The sequence below is a fragment of the Aedes aegypti genome, chromosome 2 (assembly GCF_002204515.2).
Source record: "Aedes aegypti strain LVP_AGWG chromosome 2, AaegL5.0 Primary Assembly, whole genome shotgun sequence".
Classification (NCBI taxonomy): Eukaryota; Metazoa; Arthropoda; class Insecta; order Diptera; family Culicidae; genus Aedes; species Aedes aegypti.
In genome coordinates this window covers 187,227,907-187,250,332 of record NC_035108.1, presented here as the reverse complement: position 1 = coordinate 187,250,332, position 22,426 = coordinate 187,227,907, and the positions used below count along the sequence as shown (strand labels likewise).

The window sequence follows — 22,426 nt, the reverse complement described above, 5'->3', positions numbered from 1 at the left end:
AATACTTTTACCCCGTTACGCGACAGACAGGTTCTGATTTCTTTTCCTCAATCGATCTTGTATCATCTCGTCTCGCAAGCAGGATATTGTAATTTTTGTTTCGAGTGAAACACTTCAATTTCTTTTTCATCACCATTACTCATCGTATTTTAGTTTTAAGATTAGGGATAAAAATACGCTTCTTAATTGGTTTGATTGGCATGTTTGATTCAATTTAATGCAAATATGTTCCATAAGTTGCCACAATTCGCTTTTCTAGACCGTTTTGAAAGGCTTTTCCCTCAGGTTGCTTTGCAATTTATATTGGGTTCCGAACAAAACATTACGAAAAACATTCTGTTACTGCTCTATTTTGTAATATTTTCCGTTGCTATGCAAAGTCACTTAACTTCTTCCTTTTTCTTGTGTTTCTGTCTTCCGCTGTCCACGCTCCAATAATATAAAACTGTCTTTCCACGTCACTGTTTGATGTACTAAATGTGTTGAATCTTTGAAATTAAATTCAATCAAACCAAGGCCATCAACACCGATTACCATCGCCGAAAGAGCGCTACTAACGAAAGTCAAGCTAAGAACCCTCCATCGAAAGCAAGCGTTAACAATAGTAACAACCTTAATAACAAGAAACATCCCAATCATCAAAAACAGGGTGGCAACCGCGCAAAGAATCTGCTCAAGTTCGAGAACGACTATGACTTCGAGCAGGCCAACAGCAAGTTCGAGGAACTCCGATCCCAGCTGTCCAAACTCAAGGTGGGCGATGAAGCAAAGCCAGAGCAGGTATCCTTCTTTTGTTCCCTTATACTTATTTTGCTACAACAGAACTACACAGCACAACTTTCAATCAATTCACTCTTGTAAGAACGGCTCTGTTTGCTATTCTATGCTTGTATTTCTATTGAAGATAAGAGAAATAGATTAAATATTGTTTAATTGACTTGGCTTGGTATATTCTCCGTATGGAATTGATATAAGAGCATAATAATAGCAATAGGAGTGTGTATCTTATGAGTCTTTCAATTGAACGAATAACGAGAGTATATATAAAAAAACTTATAATTCAATTACATAACACTAACAGCAAAACCAGATGAGCCATTTAAACTTCAAGTGGACCGTTATAAAACACCGTGACTTAGTTCTTCCCCTGTTGCTTTTTTATATTTTCAACTAAAAACCGTTAATAATCGTTATTATGAATAATTTGTAATTGTATCGAAGGAATACAATTACCAATTCCTGGTTGAAAGAGTAAGCAACACCCAAACAACATTCGGCTCTCAAACAAAGTATTCAAATTTAGAAAATCAAATCTTGCTTATTCGTTTCAATCATTTTGAATGTGTGTACACTTACACTTCACACACCACAGACTTAAAACCTAATTCTATAAACATCTCTCCGTTGTTTGTACTTTTTCGTTGTAATGTTGCTTGACAACTACAGCTGAACACCGAACAGCTGGATAAGCAAAAGGACGATTCCGGCAACGAAACGGGCGCCGGAGACCACGAGCAGGAAGAGGAGGATCTTGTGTGCTACGACAAGGCCAAGTCGTTCTTCGATAACATCTCCTGTGAGGCGATCGAGCGAGCCAAGGGCAAGCAACAGCGCACCGACTGGCGACAGGAGCGAAAACTGAACACCGAAACGTTCGGTGTCGGATCCACCCGGCGTGGAGGGTGAGTAGTGAATATTTTTTTAACATACCTACTGAGAATAAACCACATCATGTCTGGCTAAGATTTTTGTAAAAATGATGATTTACGGCCGAGCCTTAAATGTTCACCTGTACCTTCCTGGACACCACAATGTCAAGGCTCCCATAATATACCTATACCATTCCAAAGAATTGGATATTGAGTGAAATCTTAAAGCGCTATGAAAACTACTCTGAAGTAGTTTTTCAAATAGGCTTTGAAAAAATTAACAATCACGAGCCTCAATTTCATACCATGTATCCGCCTGCATTCATACAACACGCATTACAGTCTTTTTTTTTTTTTTTTTACAAGGGGGAAATCTGCAAACAGATCCCCTGAGAAGATAACTCAGGGAATGCGGGGATGACGCACCAACGACGACCCGCTAAAACCAGCCTATGCACTGTGCATGAGCAATTCATTTAGAATTGCTCAAGTGGTGAACAGTGCATCGACATGACCCTTGGACTCAGACCCTCATCTCCCCGGAACCACCTTACGGTATTTCTTCGGGAAGGGACCAGTGCATATAGCACAACACGTGTAGCAGAAGTAGCCTAGGCAAACTGCTTCTCCTAGCCGACTTAAACAATGTTACAAGGGACCAGCCTCGGCAGGGCTAATCCTCTGCAGCCAACTCTTGGTCGGCGCGCCATAGACGCTGCAATTCTAACATAATGTGAGTGACAGCCGTAGTTACTGCATTCCAGCACTCGGCATCCGCACACATTCTCTCTATAATATTGTCGGGGGACGTGTCCCCTCCGCATGTAGTGAGCATGCGACCTCTCACAACAATGAAACGGGGGCAATCGAACACGACATGCTCCGCTGTTTCCTCTACACCAGCACAATTGGGGCACGCAGGAGATTCTGAGTGCCCGAACCTATGCAGGTACTGTCTATAGCAACCATGTCCTGACAGAAACTGCGTCAGGTGGAAGTTCACTTCCCCATGGCTTCTACCATACCAATCTGACACATTTGGTATTAGTCGATGGGTCCATCTACCCTTAGTGGAGTTATCCCATTCCTGCTGCCAGCTTCTGAGCGTTTCCTCTTTACACGTGTCGCGGACTCCTCTGGTACCCCTTTGGTTGAAGCATTGAACATCTTCCTTGATGATGAGCCCGATGGGCGTCATCCCGGCTATGATGCACACGGCCTCTTTAGATACCGTCCGGTATGCACTTGCTACTCTTAAGCACATTATCCTGTACGTGCTTTCCAACCGCTTTAGGTTTCTGTTCGTTCTAAGCGCTTTTGACCAGATTGGTCCTCCATACCTTAGTATGGATAGCGCCACGCTTGCCAGCAGCTTGCGTTTGCTGGCAATTACAGCAGAGCTGTTAGACATCATCCTCGAAAGCGCCGCTATAGCCGTAGATGCCCTTTTACAGGCATATTCAACGTGGCTAGCGAAGCTCAGCTTGTCATCGATCATTACCCCAAGATGCCTAAGGGATCGCTTGGACTCTATGGTGCAATCACCTACCGAGATAAGCGCCCATTGCTCGGACTTGCGGTTGTTGACCACCACCACCTCAGTCTTGTGACGGGCCAGTCCTAGTTTCCTAGACTTCATCCATTCCTCAACCAGGAAAATAGAGTGCGCTGCTGTCAACTCTACTTCCTCCATCGATTCACCATAGACCACTAGGGTGATATCGTCGGCGAAGCCAACAATCTCAACACCCGTCGGAAGGGGCAGCCTCAGTACGTCATCGTACATCGCATTCCATAACAGCGGGCCCAGGATTGAACCTTGAGATACTCCCGCGGTAATTCGAACGCTTTTCTGCCCCTCCTCTGTGTCATACAGTAGAATCCTACCATCAAAATAGCTTTCTAGAAGCTTACACAACTGCACCGGTACCTTGAGGCGGTGAAGCGCGTGTGCTATTGCTTCCCAGCATGCGCTGTTGAACGCATTCTTCACATCCAGAGTGACAACCGCGCAGTAACGGATGCCGCTCCTTTTATGCTCGATTGCCACCTCAGCTGTTTGAACGACCGACTGGATGGCGTCCAGAGTAGATTTACCTTTTCTGAATCCAAACTGGTTGTTGGACAGGCCGTCCGCACTCTCCGTATACGGTACTAGTCTGTTGAGAATCAACCTCTCCAATAACTTGCCCGTCGTATCTAGTAGACAGGTAGGTCTATGCGCCGACGGGTCACCTGGTGGTTGCCCCGCCTTTGGTAGTAGCACCAATTTCTGTCGCTTCCATACATCCGGGAAGATTCCTTGATCAATGCAGCGTTGCATCGTGGTTCTGAACATGTCCGGATCCGTGTTCACTGCCGCTTTTAAGGCAACATTCGGGATACCATCGGGTCCCGGTGCCTTGTTTGACGCGAATGATTTCACGACTTCTGCCAGCTCTTCGTTCGTCACTCTCGCCACTTCTTCTCCTTCATCTGCCGCATACGGCGCTGGGGGCCATGGGCTTATGGGATGGTGCGGGAAGAGTACATCGATTATCGATCGCAGCAACTCGGGCGATTTCTCTTGTGGCGCTATGGCTCCTTTGGTCTTAGCCATTACCACTCTGTAGGCGTCACCCCATGGACTAGAATTGGCACTCTCGCATAGACTTTCAAAGCATGCCCGTTTTCGACTCTTGATTTCCTTTTTGAGAGCCAACTTTGCCTCTCTGAATGCTGCACCGCGTTCCTCTCTTTGTGCTTCTGTGCGTGCGCGTTGCATTCTTCGTCTAGCCCGAAGGCAGATTGCTCGAAGATTTGCAATTGATTCGCACCACCAATACACTGGCGGCCTGTTCTCTCTAGGAGGGGCTTTTCTCGGCATGGAAGCATCACACGCTCGTGATATCATAGCAACTAGCTCTTCACCGTTTAGGTCCAGAGTGTTTCGTTCGCGCCTCAGGGCTTCAGTGAATACTTCGCCGTCGAAGCGCGCTGTTTTCCATCCTCGGGCTTGGGTCGAGTTACATCGTGCTGCCTTCTGCCCGCCTGGTATTATACTAGGGCAAATGTACCATTAGTGGTGCACCTAAGCGAAAACTGCTATAACATGGTGATAAAATCAAAAATTATATGATTTTAGCGTATCAATCGCTAGATCTCAAATCCTTCTATCATTAAAATGTATAAAAATCACGATTCATTTGAAATTTCCCTGCAAAAAGCCTTGCACCAACAATAGGAACACTGTTCCTTTAGTGGAGGTATGTTTTAAGAATGGTTCCTTTAGTGGCGCAAACCATTGATTTCTTATGGGACCCTCCACTATGGATACTGATGCACCACTATAGGTGCAAAGGAGCAAAAAATTTAAGCAAAATAATTGTTTAAAATAGGTTTATGGTTAAATTTTATGAATATTTTTCGATAACTTGTATCATTTTCACATCGTACATCATAGAAAAATATCACATAGCCATAAAAAAGTGCGAAACAGGTCAAAACACACTACCTCCACTATTGGAGCTACCTCCACTAAGGGAGCGTTTGCCCTATAGCGAATCGATTGATGATCGCTATGAGTATAACCGTCATCAACGCGCCAGTTCATGGTACCTAAAAGGTTAGGACTACAAAACGTCACGTCGATGATCGATTCTGCACCATTTCTGCGGAAGGTACTCACTGTACCCACATTTGCCAGCTCTACATTTAATGCGGCCAGGGATTCCAACAATAGCTGGCCTCTTTGATTGGTGCAGCGGCTACCCCACTCCACTGCCCATGCATTAAAGTCGCCAGCTATCACTACTGGCTGCCGATTAGCTAGTTCGGCCATCATCCTGTCAACCATGTGGGAAATTTCCTCAATCGACCACCTTGGGGGCGCGTAACAACTGCAATAGAACACGCCGTTGATTTTTGCTATCGCAAAACCGTCATTTGAGCTAGAGACTACTCCTTGGATTGGGTATCGTCCTGTCGTCCCTATAGCTGCTTGCTGTTGAGACCTATCCGCCACCCAGTTCCCGTTGTTGGCTGGTATGCGGTATGGGTCCGATAATAACACCACGTCAGTATTGGTTCGCATTACAGTCTAAGCGCGTTATAACGACATCGCAAGGGACCGTCGCAATAGAGAAAAGTCGTTATAGAGAATAGATATAACACTGAAATATTTTTTATGGGTCGAAAAATGTCGCTATAGAGAGCTTTTGTCGTTATAAAAGTTGTCGTTATAACGAGCTTCGACTGTAAATTTATCATTTGTGGAGGTAATGAAAGGAACCACCCACTGCTAGGCGCCGATCACTGTGTGTCAACACTTGTAACATTCGCTGATACATTCTCATTGTGATCAAGAAACAGAGAAGAATATTTTCCATTTTCTTTGCTATGTTTACAATCAAAGGGATGTTTGATTATCCAATAGGTTAGAATCAAGTTGTGTAAGGTTCCATTACCAGAAAATATAAGAGTTACCTATAACCAATCACCAACATTAATCACCCAAATGGCTCGATACCGTTGTAGTATGTGAGAGTTGCTGCTATTGAACGCTCTCTTGTCACATACCAAACGAGAGAGTGAATAGCAACATTCATAGGGCTCTCCGATTACGATGTGCCACGAACTGTTATGATTCACGAACTGTTACACTCTCCGAATATGGTTCGATCCTCTTATTTTATTTTTTTTATGGTGTACTCAGCTGGAGCTGCATGACAGCTTCGTTGTCTATGCTGGACCCCGTAGTGCAAATTTTTACCTCTACTTTTGCCAACATTTAGACGGAATAGGCTATGTTGCCCGCTTTAACACTATTTTGTTTGAATATTGTGCAGAAGTAGTTTTTTTATTTTTTTTTTCTTCAGTTTCCCTCCCGTAGTCATGTTTGTATAGTCATCGTTTAGTTCTGAGCAATCGGATTCTTGTAAATGAATTAACTTTAATATCATCTGGGGCAGTTTCTAAGAGGAAATGTATCGAACACTAATTAAAATAGATGAATAAGATATTTATGTTTAGTTGAACGAAAAAGTAAGATGAATTCAGTTAAGTCACGTTTAGAATTGTGCACTTTTCTATCATATTGCAATTGTATCGATTAAAAAGACACATGTCCTATGTTACTGAATAGAGAGGAATAATAAATATTGTTGTTTTCAAATTTCCCACAAAAGCGAAAGAGAACGATTTCCTCGGGACGTCATCGTGCAATAGGTTATTAGAAACTGGGAAAATTTAGAAAACTATGCCAAAATCGAGCAGGCACTGTATACCCTTCCAGTTTTCGCGAGGTTTTAACACTTATGTTGTACAAATACAAAATTGTTGTTGGGTATGTCTGCTAAGAATAGACCAGCTGACACACCCAAAAAGCACTAACCATATTTCAGCTGAATAAACTCTTATTCAGCTAGTAATGTTACTTGTGCATCTTGTCCCGCCTTACCCTACTGTAAAAAATCACTAAAATTTGTTTTTAAATTTCGGCCTTCCGTGATTCGGTCTTTTTCATTAATATTGCAGCTGAATCTTGAAATTCTAAGCGATAACCTCATAATTTCTAGTAAGCTCTTGGGTAGATGTCAATTTCTATCTGATTCCTAGCGAGCTTCTTCAGAATTCTAGCGGGTTTCTGTGGATTTTTACTTACAACTGAAAATTCGTATTCGGCATATGTTTGATAAAGCTCAACAAGCTCAACTTCTAAGTCAACCACGCGACGACTGGAAGGTTAAGGCTTAGTCATTACTGTTTCGAAAAAAAAAATATATATATATATATATTTTTTTTTTACAGCTTTCACTGTTGTCAATCATTCCATATGAGATGCCTTACTATGCAAGAGCTCTTTTCAAATTACTGAATATTGTCTCTGTTAATAAATTAGAAAAATCATTTAGTTTTGTAACATTTTACACTAATTTTAAAAATTGACCAGTTCTTTTTATTTCCACATGGCCTATGTTGACTAATTGTATTAAACAACAAAAAAACCTAATTATGCAGATACTTCAACAATGAATAGTGTGTGGAAAGTCTGTCACAATTATTATGACGGCTCTGTAAGTTTATAGCATTGCCATATCTTACGGAAATCTGCTTCAAAGTGGACCTTCGGAAGTTTGGCCGTCATTTGGTTCCGATTGTGGCACGGTTCCGTTTTTGGCAACTGAAAATTTCAACTTTGTTGCCAAAAACGGAATCAGCTGAAATATGGTTAGTGCTTTTTGGGTGTGTCAGCTGGTCTATTCTTAGCAGACATACCCAACAACAATTTTGTATTTGTACAACATAAGTGTTAAAACCTCGCGAAAACTGGAAGGGTATACAGTGCCTGCTCGATTTTGGCAACATGCCAAAAAGACCCTCCTTAGCGTCCGCGGCTACAAAGCAAAGCCATGCTGAAGGTGGGCCCAGATAGCCGTAGCGGTAAACGCGCAGCTATTCAGCAAGACCAAGCTGAGGGTCGTGGGTTCGAATCCCACCGGTCGAGGATCTTTTCGGGTTGGACATTTTCTCGACTTCCCAGGGCATAGAATATCTTCGTACCTGCCACACGATATACACATGCAAAAATGGTCATTGGCATAGTAAGCTCTCAGTTAAGAACTGTGGAAGTGCTCATAAGAACACTAAGCTGAGAAGCCGGCTCTGTCCCAGTGGGGACGTAACGCCAGAAAGAAGAAGAAGAAGGTGTCTGGGTTCGATTCCCGGTCGGTCCAGGATCTTTTCGTAATGGAAATTTCCTTGACTTCCCTGGGCATAGAGTATCATCGTACCTGCCACACGATATACATAGGCAAAGAAAGCTCTTAGTTAATAACTGTAGAAGTGCTCTTAGAACACTACGCTAAGTAGCCGGCACTGTCCCAGTGGGGACGTTAATGCCAAGAAGAAGAAGAAATTGAACCGTTCTAAAATTTAACACTTGTTCTTATTGAAACTTTTTTATCAAAGTAATAATGACCACGAATTAAATTTAAGTATTTTGAATATGAAAGCCTTAAAAAGGCCCACAGAATTATTGAGATTGACAGGATTTGTGACTGACCATGATCCATTTTTGGTGTACATGCATTTCCGTGTTGCCAAATTCAAACCGAGTCAATCGAATGGGCACTGTACGATGAAAAGTATTCTTAGTAAACTTAGTACAGTCATCTCTCCCTTACTCGATATTGAAGGGACCATCGAGTTGGGGAGGTATCGAGTTACAGAACACAAAACCAGTGCAACTGCGATCTAAGGGACCATCGAGTTAGCCATGAAAACCAACATTTACTATGGTTCTCTAACTCGATATCGAGATACGGAATATCGAGTAAGGGAGAGTTAACTGTATTCTTATGATCACTTAAACACTTGTTATACCCTATCTACTGCTTGTTGCGTAAAATACTATGGTGGCATTATACCGGGCAAACGCTTGCTATCCGAATTCGCTGTCGCTCGTCGGACCTAAAAACGGGAAAACATTCTCTGTTTACATTATACCGGGCAAACGCCTGGATTTTCTGTTTGCATAACACCGGATATATGTTATGTACACCCTTCGGATATCAGAGATTTCGGCGGCCTTCTGCCGCCTCAGTTCCTCTATCCTCAATATGGCTTCGCCGCATATAAATTTTGCTGGACTTGTTCTTTCCATATCCAAGCTTTATTCTTTAGGTTTGTAACTTTAATTCGGCCTTCTGTGATTCGGATTTCTGTGATAATCCCTCCTCAAGACTCCGATGGAAAATTTTAAAAGTTTAAAAGGACTTTCTAGATTACTACTAGCAATCTCCAAATTCCGCTGGAAACCTGTTAAGAAACCCCTTGAAAAATCACAGAAGCCCATAGAATAAGAACATGGGATTTTGTAAGAAATCTTTAGAATTCTAAGAACTCTTCGACCCAGCTAGGGATCATCAGGATCTCGTAAGGAATATTTTGATTATATCATGCGGTACGCATACTTGATTAAAATTTCGATTGGCACCAAACACACGCCCGAGCATCACTTGTATAAAATGTTCAATCGTTTCTTAAAAAAACGATTATCATATCGAATGGGTCGTATAACATGAAAACCTGATAGATTAAAACTTTAGTTGAGATACTCATAGAGATTAATGACTTCGTGAAACGTTGCGAACACATGACCATCTAAAATTGACGAAGCGCGTACGTGACCTCTATCAGTCGGTGCAATTTGGGGGAATATCGACGAAAATCGAACTCTGGAATGCAGTAAGCATGAAGCTTGATTTTGATGACTAAACCTTTACAATACATATATTTACAAAAAATCTACAAATTTTAATGGAATTTAAAAATGTTGCCAAAAACGGATCCCTTTTGTTGCCAAAATCGGGAGGGGTTGCCAAATATAGAGCATGCCAAAAACGGAATCCCACTGTATAAAATAAAAGCGTTTGTAAGGACCTAGCCAGGTGTGTGAAGAGGAGTGAGTTAACTGTATTGCACATTTTGGCGAAATATGCAATGCAAATGAATATGCTCATGTTTGCATAACTATAGGGGCAAAACGAATAACGAATAGGGGCAGTAGAGGAATCTTGACACTTCTGGGTACAAATTTGGGAAAATGCTTGAAATAATTTCCCTTGTAATATCTGGATAAAATAATGAAAAGTACTTAGAATAATACATGATGTTATTTGACGAGAAATTTACAAACAAATCTTATCGCTTCCAGTAGTCGTCCTGTTGTATTTTGTAAAAATACAGGTGAAAAAACATCGTTTTAATTACACCGCATCAACGCGATGCTTCTGATGCTGGTCAGGAGGAATGTCTGGGCGGATTATTTATGAAATCATGATAACAAAAACCTATGTAGTATTCCTTGGATCCTGTTTGGTTTTTTTAGCAATGTGGTCTCTGACTGATGATCCTTTTCAGTCTTGCATTAGTTGAGACGACCTCTAAAAACCAATTCTAAATAAAATCTCTTCCATCTCACTTACAGCTACAACCGACGCGGAGGCTACTACAACCGTGGTCCGCACAACTACCGCAACAACCAGTACCGTGGCGGTAACAATTACCGGGGACGCAGCGGTAATCGCCCCAACCAACCCAACGGTCTTCCTCACAACACCAGTCGCCTAAACACCAACCAGCAGCAACAGCAACAAGCGCAACAACAGCAAGCGTCCCAACAGCAGCAGCAGCAACAGCAGCAACCAGCTGTTATAGAGGTTGCGGCAGGTAAGCGGATTGTGGCCATTGTCCAAACTGCCCCTACTCGCATAACAGTCCCATATGAATTTTCATCACTTTTGAGTTTTCTTCATGAATCATGTTTATTGTTAGTGTACTTCCTGGTATCATACTCAAAATTGTTTGCTTGTATGGACAAAATGCGAAAAAAATACCAAATCATGTGCGTCCCATATTAAAAGTACCCGCATAACAGTCCCACTAGTAGATTACGGTGAAATTCAAGCAAACTTATACCTGTTATAATTGTTGTTATATTGCATCAATGTTTTCATCCCATAAGAAAAAGGAATATTAAAAATGAAAGTGTTTTAAACCATTTTTATTCCATTAAATTATTGTTCTTGTTTGACATGACTTGATTCTTTCGCAGAATGTTTTTGGTGCGATAAATGATAGAAACATCTAGATGTTAATTCTTGCGAGAGGCTAAACAAAAAATAAAAAAAATAGTTTCCATCCAAGGCAAACCTTAAGCTGTCATTACTCTCGTCCTCTAGCCAATTTGAACGAAATCTCTGGTAGATTCATCTTTCCACGATATGGAGGGGGAGGCTTTTTGGGCCAACATGGGAATACGCGCATCACGACTGGTATCGTCGACATGTCTAACTGTATGTTAGCGATATCTAATGATGAGAAACAAGAAGTCAACATTATGCATATCTAAGAAATGTCCAACAGCTGTGTCGAAATCAGACTAACCAAAATATGCTCGCTGGGGTACCTATTTTTCAAATCTAACATAAAGCTGCTACTGATGAATCCAGAATACCTTCCTTATTGGCCGGCCGCAACGCCTTCTGCAAACCCAGGAATGTCTTCAGCACTGTCACTATCACCACCGTATAGTTTAATATTTTGTAGTAACTATTGAAATTAAAAGTTGAGAGTACTAATGGTAGCCAAAGAAAAAGTGCCTTGTAACCTGTAGTAAACTTGACAAAATATGTGTCAAGGTGCGCGGTAACATAGTAAGCGAGCTCCTAATAATGGGACTGGTATGCGGGTATATTTGGATTAGTTGAGAAAGTACTCGGATAACGTGTCCCACTTGCTAGTACAGGGTGTCGACTACCTGGAAAAACCTGGAAAGTCAGGGAATGTCAGGGAATTTAGTTTTGACCTGGAAAGTCAGGGAAAATCAGGGAATTTCACCTGAGGTCAGGGAAAAAATATCAACAGTACAACATCAAACGAGTTTATTGTCTGCAAAGTTATTGATCATGCTAAATCAATACACCTTCAGCATGGCTTTGCTTTGTAGCCGTGGACTCTGACCACTCGACTTAGGAACCAGGAACCAGAAAATTCTCCAGAAATTCTGAGGATGATTCTCAAAGTTCCTCGATTATTTTTAGTAATTCAGAAAATCATTGAAAAGCAGAAATTTCAGGAATATCATTTGAAATAATCTTGGTAATCTATTGACAATTTGTGATATTACCTAGAGATACTCGTAATCCTAAAATATTACCTAAAAAAAATTACCTGTAACGAATCATCGTGAAAAATTATCAAAGATATTCTAAAAAAAAAAATGAAAACAATTTGGAAAAAAATCTGTGTCATCTTGAGAAATATTTTTATAAGCATTCCTGAAATAATTCTAGGAATTCCAAATGCTATTTTTAGAAATATTTAAGACTGGAAAAAGAAATTCTCTAACAATTTTTAGAGAATCTTGGAGATGAGGAGCTTCTGGAGGAAATCTTTCAAGAGTTCAGTGAGAAGTATTGAAGGACTATCTGGAAAAATATCTTAAGAATTTCTAGAAGAATTTCTGAGCAATCCATGTGGAATTCCTTGAAGCAATTCTCCAAGAAAGTTCTATGACAATGGCTAGAATTTAGCCTGGAAAAAGAAATAGCCAAATTTTAGGATAGCTTTCTTCCACTAAAAAAGTATGGTGGATGATCGTAATAGTGTTGCCTCTTGTATAAAAAAGTCATAATCAGGAAGGAGTCCAAAATATTCATTCTAGCCTAAAATTTTAAATTAGGTCTGAGGTAGTTCACTAGCCGAGAACATCTTTGTTCATACGGATCTTCAAGTTTGAAAAGTAAATAGATTCTCAATTGTTCAGTTTTATCACATCAATTTGAATAAACGTTCAAGAATGTCATCTGGCAAGTACATATATCTCAATGAAGTAAAAGCTTTTGATCAGTTTATTCATACGACCTACAGTCATTGACATAAGTTAGTAACCAAATGCTATTTCCATACAAAATGTCCAAGTTTGGGGTGCTGTATCTCAGCTTCTGGTAGTCCAAATTGGCTGAAATTTGGATGAAGAACTACAAATAACTTGAAGTTTTGCCTGTAAGGGAATTATTACATTGCATACCTTTAACATAAAGTTTCAGAGGGTTGTTCAAAAACAAAAGTAAGTAACCGAGAGACTTTTTAATTTAATTTGAAAACGGTAAGTCGTGAACAGTTAGTGTTTTAGAATTAAATTAAAAAGTCAATCGATTACTTACTTTTGTCTTTGAATAACCCTCTGAAACTCTATGTTATATGACTGCAATGTAATAATTTCCTTACAGGCAAAACTTGAGGTTATTTGTACCGTTTTGATTCATATTACGGACACTTAAGGCCTCAGTGAAGTATAACCCAGCATAGAGCATACAAAATTAATCATTAATCATTAATCAAATTTTGAATAAATCAAAATGTGTGGCCTTTTCAGGATTCTTATTCCGGACGCTTCCTTACTTTTGCCTCATATTCCGGACACTTTGATTCGAATTCCGGACAGCTCATGAAAATCATAAATAGAAAAGACAAATCATCAATTGAAATCGCCCAACCACTAAAGAGCCATCTAAGGTAGTTGGGCATTATAAATTTTCAAAGATATTTATGGAAAAAGCTTACTAAAACCAGCCTCGAAATTGAGAACTTTTGAACGGCAAAAAATGAAACATTTCGTGTGAAATGTTTCCCATACAAAGTAGAGTGTCCGGAATTTGAAGCTGTCCGTAATATGAATCAAAACGGTAGTTCGTCATCCAAATTTCAGCCAATTCGGACTACCAGATGCTGATATAAAGCACTCCAAACTTGGGCATTTTGTATGGAAAAACAGCATTTGGTTACTAACTTATGTCACTGACTGAATAACATAAACATCATCAAAGTCGTCGAATATGTATCTTGTAAAAATCGTACTTATTTCGGTTCAAATTAACCAACTCTGTGGTCTGGAACTTTTCTGGAAAATGACTGGAAGGTCAGGGAAAGTCAGGGAATTTTATTTTCAAAATAGAGTCGACACCCTGTAGTATCTTGGATTTGTACTTTGAAAATAACCGCATTAACAATATTCTAGTTCTTGAAGGTTTTCTTATACTGTATTGATAATATGTTGAGTAATACCATCAGATTTTTCTGCTCCCAGCAGCGGCGTTACGAAAACTTTTTCAATTATGTTTGGATGCGTTTTTCTCGACATGATGATTTTCCTAATGGGACTGTATTGCGAGTATGGGCAGCAAAGAACTGTTGAATAACTGCTATTTCTTGCATTTGCAGGCAAATAATGCTGTAAAACAACTAAGGATGTACTTTTACTTTTAAAAAGCTGACCAGAGTTCCGTAAAAGCTTATCACCAAATAGAAGAAGACCAAGCAGTAACAGAAAATTGATAGCATGATGAGGTCCTGCTGCGGAGCTGTGCTCCCTGCAAGCGTTATTTGCAAACCTCCAGGCCGATTCGAGGGTCTCCGGAAAAAACGCGTCCCTTTGTAAAGCCCTGAGGAAACATAATAAAAAAGATAGAAAGTAATGAAACAGACCAACAGTGTGAATCGCAAAGGACTCGAGAGAAGGCGTAAGGAATTGCTCACCTAGGGTTAGAGGAGATACTGTAATATTCGAAGTGCCACTCGCTGCAACAGCGACGGAGAGTGCTCGAATCTGAAAGAGACACCTACGCGTATTTATCTGGACGTGAACGCTTATCACACGCACACGCCGGTTCCGTAACCGAGCGCGCATCAGGGAAAACAAAAAACGAGGACAACGTCGAACGTGTGTCCCCACCACAAACTTCCCTTTCCCACGAATCGATGCCAATCGGAACGAACGGATCCGCGCCTGTGGTTCGCTATCATGGAATGCAACTAAAAAAAGAATCTAGAATAATCTGTGAACTCAAATTGAAATCGCCTTCTTTCCCTTCGATTCAGTCCCACCGCTGCGTGCAAACATTTGTGTGCCCGTTAAGATGAGATTTGTTTTTCTATTGCTGGCAACGGAAAATTTGTGTCATCGCCGTCGAATCAGGGAATATGAAAGAGAGGGAGTCATCCCACAAAGAGGAAAGTAAAGCGAGTACCGAGACCAGGAGGATACCGGAACTACAACCGTGTACAGTACAGGAAGAAGCCATCATCACATGTGGAGCAAATGGACGTGAATAGAGTTTAGGTGAATTTAGACATATGGTAGTATTTTGATGCTCGGGAGAGTCAGGGCACCAGCAGGACTTCTATTTGAATTTGCAATGCGAGGAGATAGGAAAAGAGGAACTTTGTAGAATTTGGAAATCGCGAGAGCGGAACGTGAAGTGAATGAGCAACTTTTTTTGCATTAAGAATGAACATAATGATTAAGCTAATATATGAAGAGCTGGAAACTAATACTACTCCCCTAGAACAATAGAGGAGATCAAAAAGTGTAAAGAAATGACAAATTTAGGCATGGAGCAAACATTTAGGATTATTTAAGCAAGAGAACATCGAAAGATGTCATCGCGCCAGAAGCGCGAACCCGTTCCAGGAAATGAGATGAGAGATGAAGTAGAGAATTTCATAGAGGAGAGCCCGTGAATGAACACCGCTGGAGTTGTCCGAGAAAATCGATCAAAGATTAAAATTTATATTATTCAAGCCAATATAGAAACGTTACTGAAATTGATATTCAAACTGTGTGTGATAGAGTACTTATGAAGAGGGCGTTTAGGAGACGAATGCGCGGTGCGGAGATTTTTCTTTAATGTTTACTGATTTCCTCACTACACAGCTTATTTTCTTAATTATTATTTTCTTTTTTTAATTTCTAGTTTTTTTTAACCTAACCAAAAATGCATGCATTTTCCTTGATGCGAGGAAACTCTGGTGCGGTTGAGAGTTTAGTTTTCGTTTGTTTCCTACGACTTGTTAAGCAAAAACTGGGATAGTTTGAGTTAAGTGCGATGTTCAGGTCTCTGGCGGGTAAATTGGGCTCTCTCTCTCCCGACAAGCAACTCGCAAACGATAGAATGTTATTTCAACAGGTATACCCGTAATCTCGCATAGCATTTCGTTGGAGGAGAAGATTGTAAACCCGATTTTTTGTTCTGGAAAAGGATTTTGAGATATAGTGCGGAGGAATAAGGGAACTATGTAATAATTATGATTATGCTAATAATATTGAATGATTATAAATATTATACGGAGGAAACGATGGAAAAGCTTGGGCGTGTAATTATTTCACGAAAGTGCGTTTCGCAAGGGTTGATTGAGTGACGACGTAAACTGTTTTGTGCTTTCGAATACACATTCTAGTGATGCGTATTCAATGAAAAAATCAAATCTATAAGCGGGCACAAACATCAATGTTATCGAAATGATTTGGAAGGTTCAAAACAGTTTGCATTGCCATCACAATATTGAACTAAACACTCTGCGCAAACGCATATATGAAAATACTTAGCTAAATCCTTGAAATCGTAAGCAGAAGAGAAAAAAAATCGGGCATCGACTAAAAATGAAAAAGATTAGCTAAAATCCAGTCGATAAGAAAAACACTTGATATAGTACTGAACAATTAGTTTATATGAACTACTCGGAATCGTTTCAACACTACATGATATGATAGGAAGAAACTTTAATCAGGAATGGATGCATACTATAAAGATGGCTAAACTTTTCGGATCGCCACGGGCGCCTAATCAACCCGTAACGCGATGACCGGAATAACTCAATGAATTAATGGGAACGATAAAAAGCTAAGGATCCAGTCAATGGAAGAAGATGGCCAAAAGAGTAAACGACGAGTAGTGTTTTTATTGCTATTATATTTTTTCGGGAGCTAGAAAGAGAGACGAAGGGAACCCGGATCCGACCGATCGGAGATACCTATTGACTAAATATATAAGAGAAAGTGCGGAAGAGCAGAAAGCAGAAGTCATTTATACTAACACAGAAGAGCGGGAAGAGTGTGCCTGGCGTGTGGATGGGAAATAGACGTGAGTAAAAGAAGATAGAAGGAGAGAATTCACTCAATCAGGATTTGCGCACGGAAATCGAAATGGACACTATTTTTAACAATGAACTCATGCATAGAAGCGTAGTTTCTTTGCAAAACACACCAAGTCAGTCCACAGGATTAATACTACCACTGTAAAACGAACGGACTTCAGCAGCAGAACTAACACAATAGACAGACATAAAACCGTGATGTAATGATGTACAATATAAATCTGATATTAACAAGTAAGCGCAGAGAGACAGCAAAGGTAATATATGGATCAAAGTGATTATTCCTCACTTTTCTGTACTAGAACAAAAATCAACTATATATTAGAGCGGAAAGGATCTAAACTACACAAACCATGCCAAATTCGGTCCAATAGGTGTGCGCACAGTGAAGGGGAAACAGATATAGCTGTAATTTTTAGTATTCGAGAGGGCAAGATAGGGGGAAGGAATAGTAGAGCGAGGAGTGGAATGTAGAAAACAATAGCGAATTACCAACCAACGTTTTATATTGGCCAAGCAAGTAGAGGAGTCTAAATCCGGTTTACCATTACGCGACAGGTGGCTTTGATAAGCTAAGATAAACAATTGGAGGCAGGTCGTAACTTACCATACCTTACGAACCTATAGTTTAGTCAAACGGAGCTGTAAATTTATCTCTAAACTGCAAAAATTGATTAAAGTTTCAAGCCACTTTAAAATCAAAATCCATGAAATGGCAAGTCGACGTCTTGGTTTGTACTTGAGGCCTGGTAGCAGGTCTCTGTTTTAAAGACTTGATCACTATTCAAATGCAAAGTCTCAATTTTTAAAGGAACGAACATTTTTATCAAAGCAAATTTGGCCAATGTGAAGAAACTGCTGTAATGAACTTGAATTTCGTTTAGTAGCCCTAGCTATCCAGATTTCCGTTGAGCTACTAGTTTATTGATAAGAACACATTCTACAAAAGTGGACTTTTTCGGCAGGGGATCCTTATTGGTAACTAAATGCTGAACCTAATCCGTTCTAAATTTCATAGTTAATACAAAAGCTCTTATTAGACCAATAAACTGAGGCATTCAAAAATGATCAGCAGTCGAAATGACCACCTCTACAAGAACGGTGCTAGTCCAGGCATTCATTTCTAATGGCTCTACGAATTTCGTTCAGATCATGGACGAATACGATTCATCATTTACTTTAATTGGAAAGCGAGCCATTTGGCATAATGGCAATTTATTATAAACAGATTTATATTGCTTCTTTCAAAGTGTATCAGTTCATGATGAAACAATATAATTTCAAATGACATTTATGCCAAATGACCCAGACCCTTTACAGTGTCATTGAACGGAGTCAGTACTCAGCTAGGCCCCTGGCTTTAATTTAGATTCCATATCCGGGTTTTCGAAAATCGATGCATATGAGCTAAAAACATTTTAATTTATTTATTTGAACAATAATTAGCTGTTGGTCCTTAAAAAATACGTCGTTGTCAAAAAAATGTTACAAAATTATCGCAGCTGCAAATTAGGACTATTTCATCTGAATTAAATACTGTTTTCTGGCGCAGTTGATTATGCATACTTTGGCATAGTTTACCACTTCACTTGACTTTCTAGCCAAATTGAACAGCTTTCGTAGTCGCACATGTTGTGATCTTCATAACTAAACTACCTACCTTACACAGTCTCATTCAATGCCAACCCCAAGAAGCATAAGCAACGAATTTCGGGTGCAATCTATTTTTGTTGCAGGACATGCGTCGAATAGCATTAGCACCTATTTGTGTGGGGTATCTATATCCCCCCTTTGTAACGGAGAACAAATAGTACATAAAAGAAGCCGCGGTAACATCATCAACCATCTCAAAACAAAATGAGAAAGTATGGTAACAGCAAAGATCACATTGTAACAACAACAAAAAAATATCAAACATTATAAACTTTATGGTTGAAAAAAAAAACAAAAACAGGATGACAAAAAATTAAACAAAACAATTGAAATACAGCAAAACAAGAGTTAAAAAATATATGAACTCTAAGTTTAAAACAGAAAGTTGGATTTTTGTTGAATACACTTTTTCGAAGCTGTCCGAAATAGTCCCTTTACTAGCCCTAATTGAGTTCAGGCTTAAAGGGCCCAAGGGGTCTTGAGTCTTTTTTTCCAGAAACGTTGCTGTTGAGCCCTTTTAGGCCGGCCACACAAACTAACAGCCCTATCAGAAAGATTAGTGTTAGCTCTTTCTGATAGTGGTGTTGGCGAGCGCGATCGAGTTGAATTGGGCTCAACAGCGTCTTGCAAAGCCATTGTTTACCAATGTCGATGTGCCCCTTTCAAATGTTTGTCCAGAGAAGCTGTTTTGAGCCGCCCCTAACATGGAGAACAGGCGCTTTGATGAGCCACATCCTCTGAAGAGAGGAGTCCACCTTCCCTGACAGCATACGACCAAGGTCCCACCGGGGTTGGTTTCCCGATCTTTCCTATGGTTACTCGTACTCCAGACGGCAACGCGGGGAAGTAGGTCCAGTAACTGACAAGAGACTAAGGACCACAAATTGAGTCTATTTTATACCTGCAGGAACGCGAAGTACCAATGGTACGCAATGTCCACTCATTTACAACCCATATACTGCCGTGAATCACAAGCCAGTCCCATCTGCAGGGCTGGTAGCAAGTTACTTTTTAGTGACTTGGTCACTTTTTTCGACCTGGTCACTAAAAAGTCACTATTTCCAACAAAAAGTCACTAAAGTCACTTTTTTCAGAAAATTGGTCACTAAAGTCACTATTTTCGTGATCTAACGGTATTGAAATTTAAGGCTGGGTTATCGTTTCAAACACAAACAGCAAGAAATAGACATTTATTATAAAGACAAATAATGTGATTTGGAAATTTAAGAATCGAAAATGAGGGATTGCTGAATATTTTGTAGACATTTGCAACGGAAAATATAAAAAATCTGGGAAAGGTTTTGGAGAATATACTGACAAATTTTTTAAGTCGTAATATTTTAATAAATTTTGGCGAATACCAGGGCCAATATTTGACAGATCTGTTGAATAAATTGCTAGTGAACTTTCTGCAGTAATATGTGACTATAGAAGGAATCTTTAACCTATTTGTTTGAAAGATCTTCATCAAAATTCCTCCCGGAGATAAGCCAGAGACCGGTTTCAATAACAAACAAAAATTAAAGAGTTTGTTAGCAACTCGTCCAGGATTTCGAAAGCGAGTACTAATATTGATAGGAATCACTTCATCTTAGGTCAACTATATCTATACAAAACGGGTTGTACAACAGATAAAACGTGAAATTACGAGTCGTCACTGAGTGATACGATTGTGTTCAATAATTCCAGGGTGGCCACTGGACCGGGGAAAAAGACGGGAAAACCAGAAATTTGAGATGGTCACGGGGAAAATAATTTTGAACGAACATCACCAAGCACGAAACCTACAAACCACCAAAATAAGTTGTAGAAAGTTGTTAGAGTTGATGATATTGCCATTTACGAAAACCTGAGCCAAATGAATATTTGACAAATTTCTTGGAATTTCTTGGACAGATTAATTCAGAAGTACGATTGGCGGATTTCTGACATGATACTGATTTTCGATGGAGCCTTGTCTGGATTACCTATTAGTTATTCCTTGATCTATGACAAAGTTCATATGAGGCCCCTGACGAGATTTTGTTTAGATTTCTGCAGATTTATTTATTTATTTATGTAATCACCGTCTTCGATTTACGTACAGACTGTACTACTTAGTAAAACTATTACAAACGATTCCTAATCCTATTTACAAATATTGTTTTCGACACGTTAAAATCAAACCCCTCTGCGACTTCGTTGAACGCACGCAAGCAGGCACTGAATGAGCTATTGAATCCATAGTTTGTTCTATGGTACGGGATGGCCAGTAGAACCACGTTGCGAAGCCGACGAGGTGGAACGTTGATGCAAATTTCCCCGAGAAGTGCTGGGCTGTCTATGTTACCTTTAAGCAGGTCGAAGATAAACAATCGTTGTTGCTTCAAACGCCTTGCCGATAAAGATTCCAAGTTAATCAACTGGCACCGGTCAATATAGCTCGGCAAATTTGTAGGGTCATGCCATGGTAGATTACGCAATGCAAAACGAAGGAATTTTGTCTGGACGCGTTCGATTGCCAGAATTTGCGTCATGTGGTAGGGGCACCAAACAGGCGAAGCGTATTCTAGAATACTTCGTACCATAGAGCAATACAGTGTCTTGAGAGCGTATATGTCGGTGAAGTTGGAAGCATGTCGACGTATGATTCCAAGTACGGAGAATGCCTTGGCGGTCATTTTTCCAATATGCTCACTAAATTGCACATTCGAATCTATAGTGACGCCCAGGTCGCAGATAGATTGTACACGATCAAGGATAGCCGTGCCCATCCGATAATTATGTTGGTACGCACCGTTACTCCGTGTGAACGTGATTGTCTTGCACTTTTCGGAATTGGCACGCATCCCATTGTTGTCGCACCACACAAGCAAAGCGTTTATATCCTCCTGAAGCGCATCGCAGTCCGCAGGACCACGTACGATGCGATAGAATTTCAAGTCGTCAGCGAATGAAAGATTGAACGACGAGAGCAACGGGATTAAATCATTTATGAAAATGTTGAAGAGTAGCGGACCCAGAACACTTCCTTGGGGCACGCCGGATGTGATGTCGAAAGTACGGGAATGGGCTGAGTTCACAACTACAAGTGCTTTACGATCTGTCGGGTACGAGAGTAGCCTTTCTGTAGCCCAATCAGGAAACCCTAGATGCTTCATTTTATCGATAGCAAGGACATGTGGCACGGTATCGAAAGCCTTCGCAAAGTCTACATATATGGCGTCAACCTGGTGCTTCGCTTCAACTTCACGAGACACCATCGAAACGTAACGCATGAGATTGGTAACTGTCGATCGATTTTTCATAAAACCATGCTGATTTTCAGAAATAATCGGGAGTGCCGCGTTGTACAGTACTTTGTGAATCAGTTTTTCCATGACTTTAGAGAGACAGCAAAGTATGGAAATGCCACGATAGTTTGCTACATTGTTACAGTTGCCGGATTTGTGTATTGGAATAATGTATGCGGTTTTCCATGCTACCGGAAATACTCGTTCTTGAAGTGAACGGTTGAAGATACGAGTAATTGGTACAGCAAGTACAGAGGCGCAACTTTTGAAGACCAGTGGAGGAACGCCGTCAGGTCCTGATCCTTTTTTGACATCCAAATCTAGTAAAACTTCCAAGATTTCGTCAGGTGAAAACTGGGGTGCAGGAAGTGAAAC

General features: G+C 40.3%; 1 protein-coding gene across 3 annotated transcripts in view; it reads left to right on the top strand.

Moving 5' to 3' along the window:
* The window catches only part of LOC5575495 (protein LSM14 homolog B), a 45,980-nt gene extending 26,909 nt beyond the window's left edge, over positions 1-19,071 (top strand). For 2 of the 3 annotated variants that reach the window (XM_001661964.2, XM_021843439.1), the window contains 4 exons: positions 649-780; positions 1,447-1,682; positions 10,618-10,859; positions 14,415-19,071. In XM_001661964.2, coding sequence (XP_001662014.1) covers positions 649-780; positions 1,447-1,682; positions 10,618-10,859; positions 14,415-14,422 — 618 coding nt within the window. In that variant the 3' untranslated portion in view covers positions 14,423-19,071. The remainder of the gene's footprint in view (positions 1-648; positions 781-1,446; positions 1,683-10,617; positions 10,860-14,414) is intronic. The other variant, XM_021843438.1, reaches the window with a different exon arrangement.
* The last annotated feature ends 3,355 nt before the right edge of the window (positions 19,072-22,426 follow it).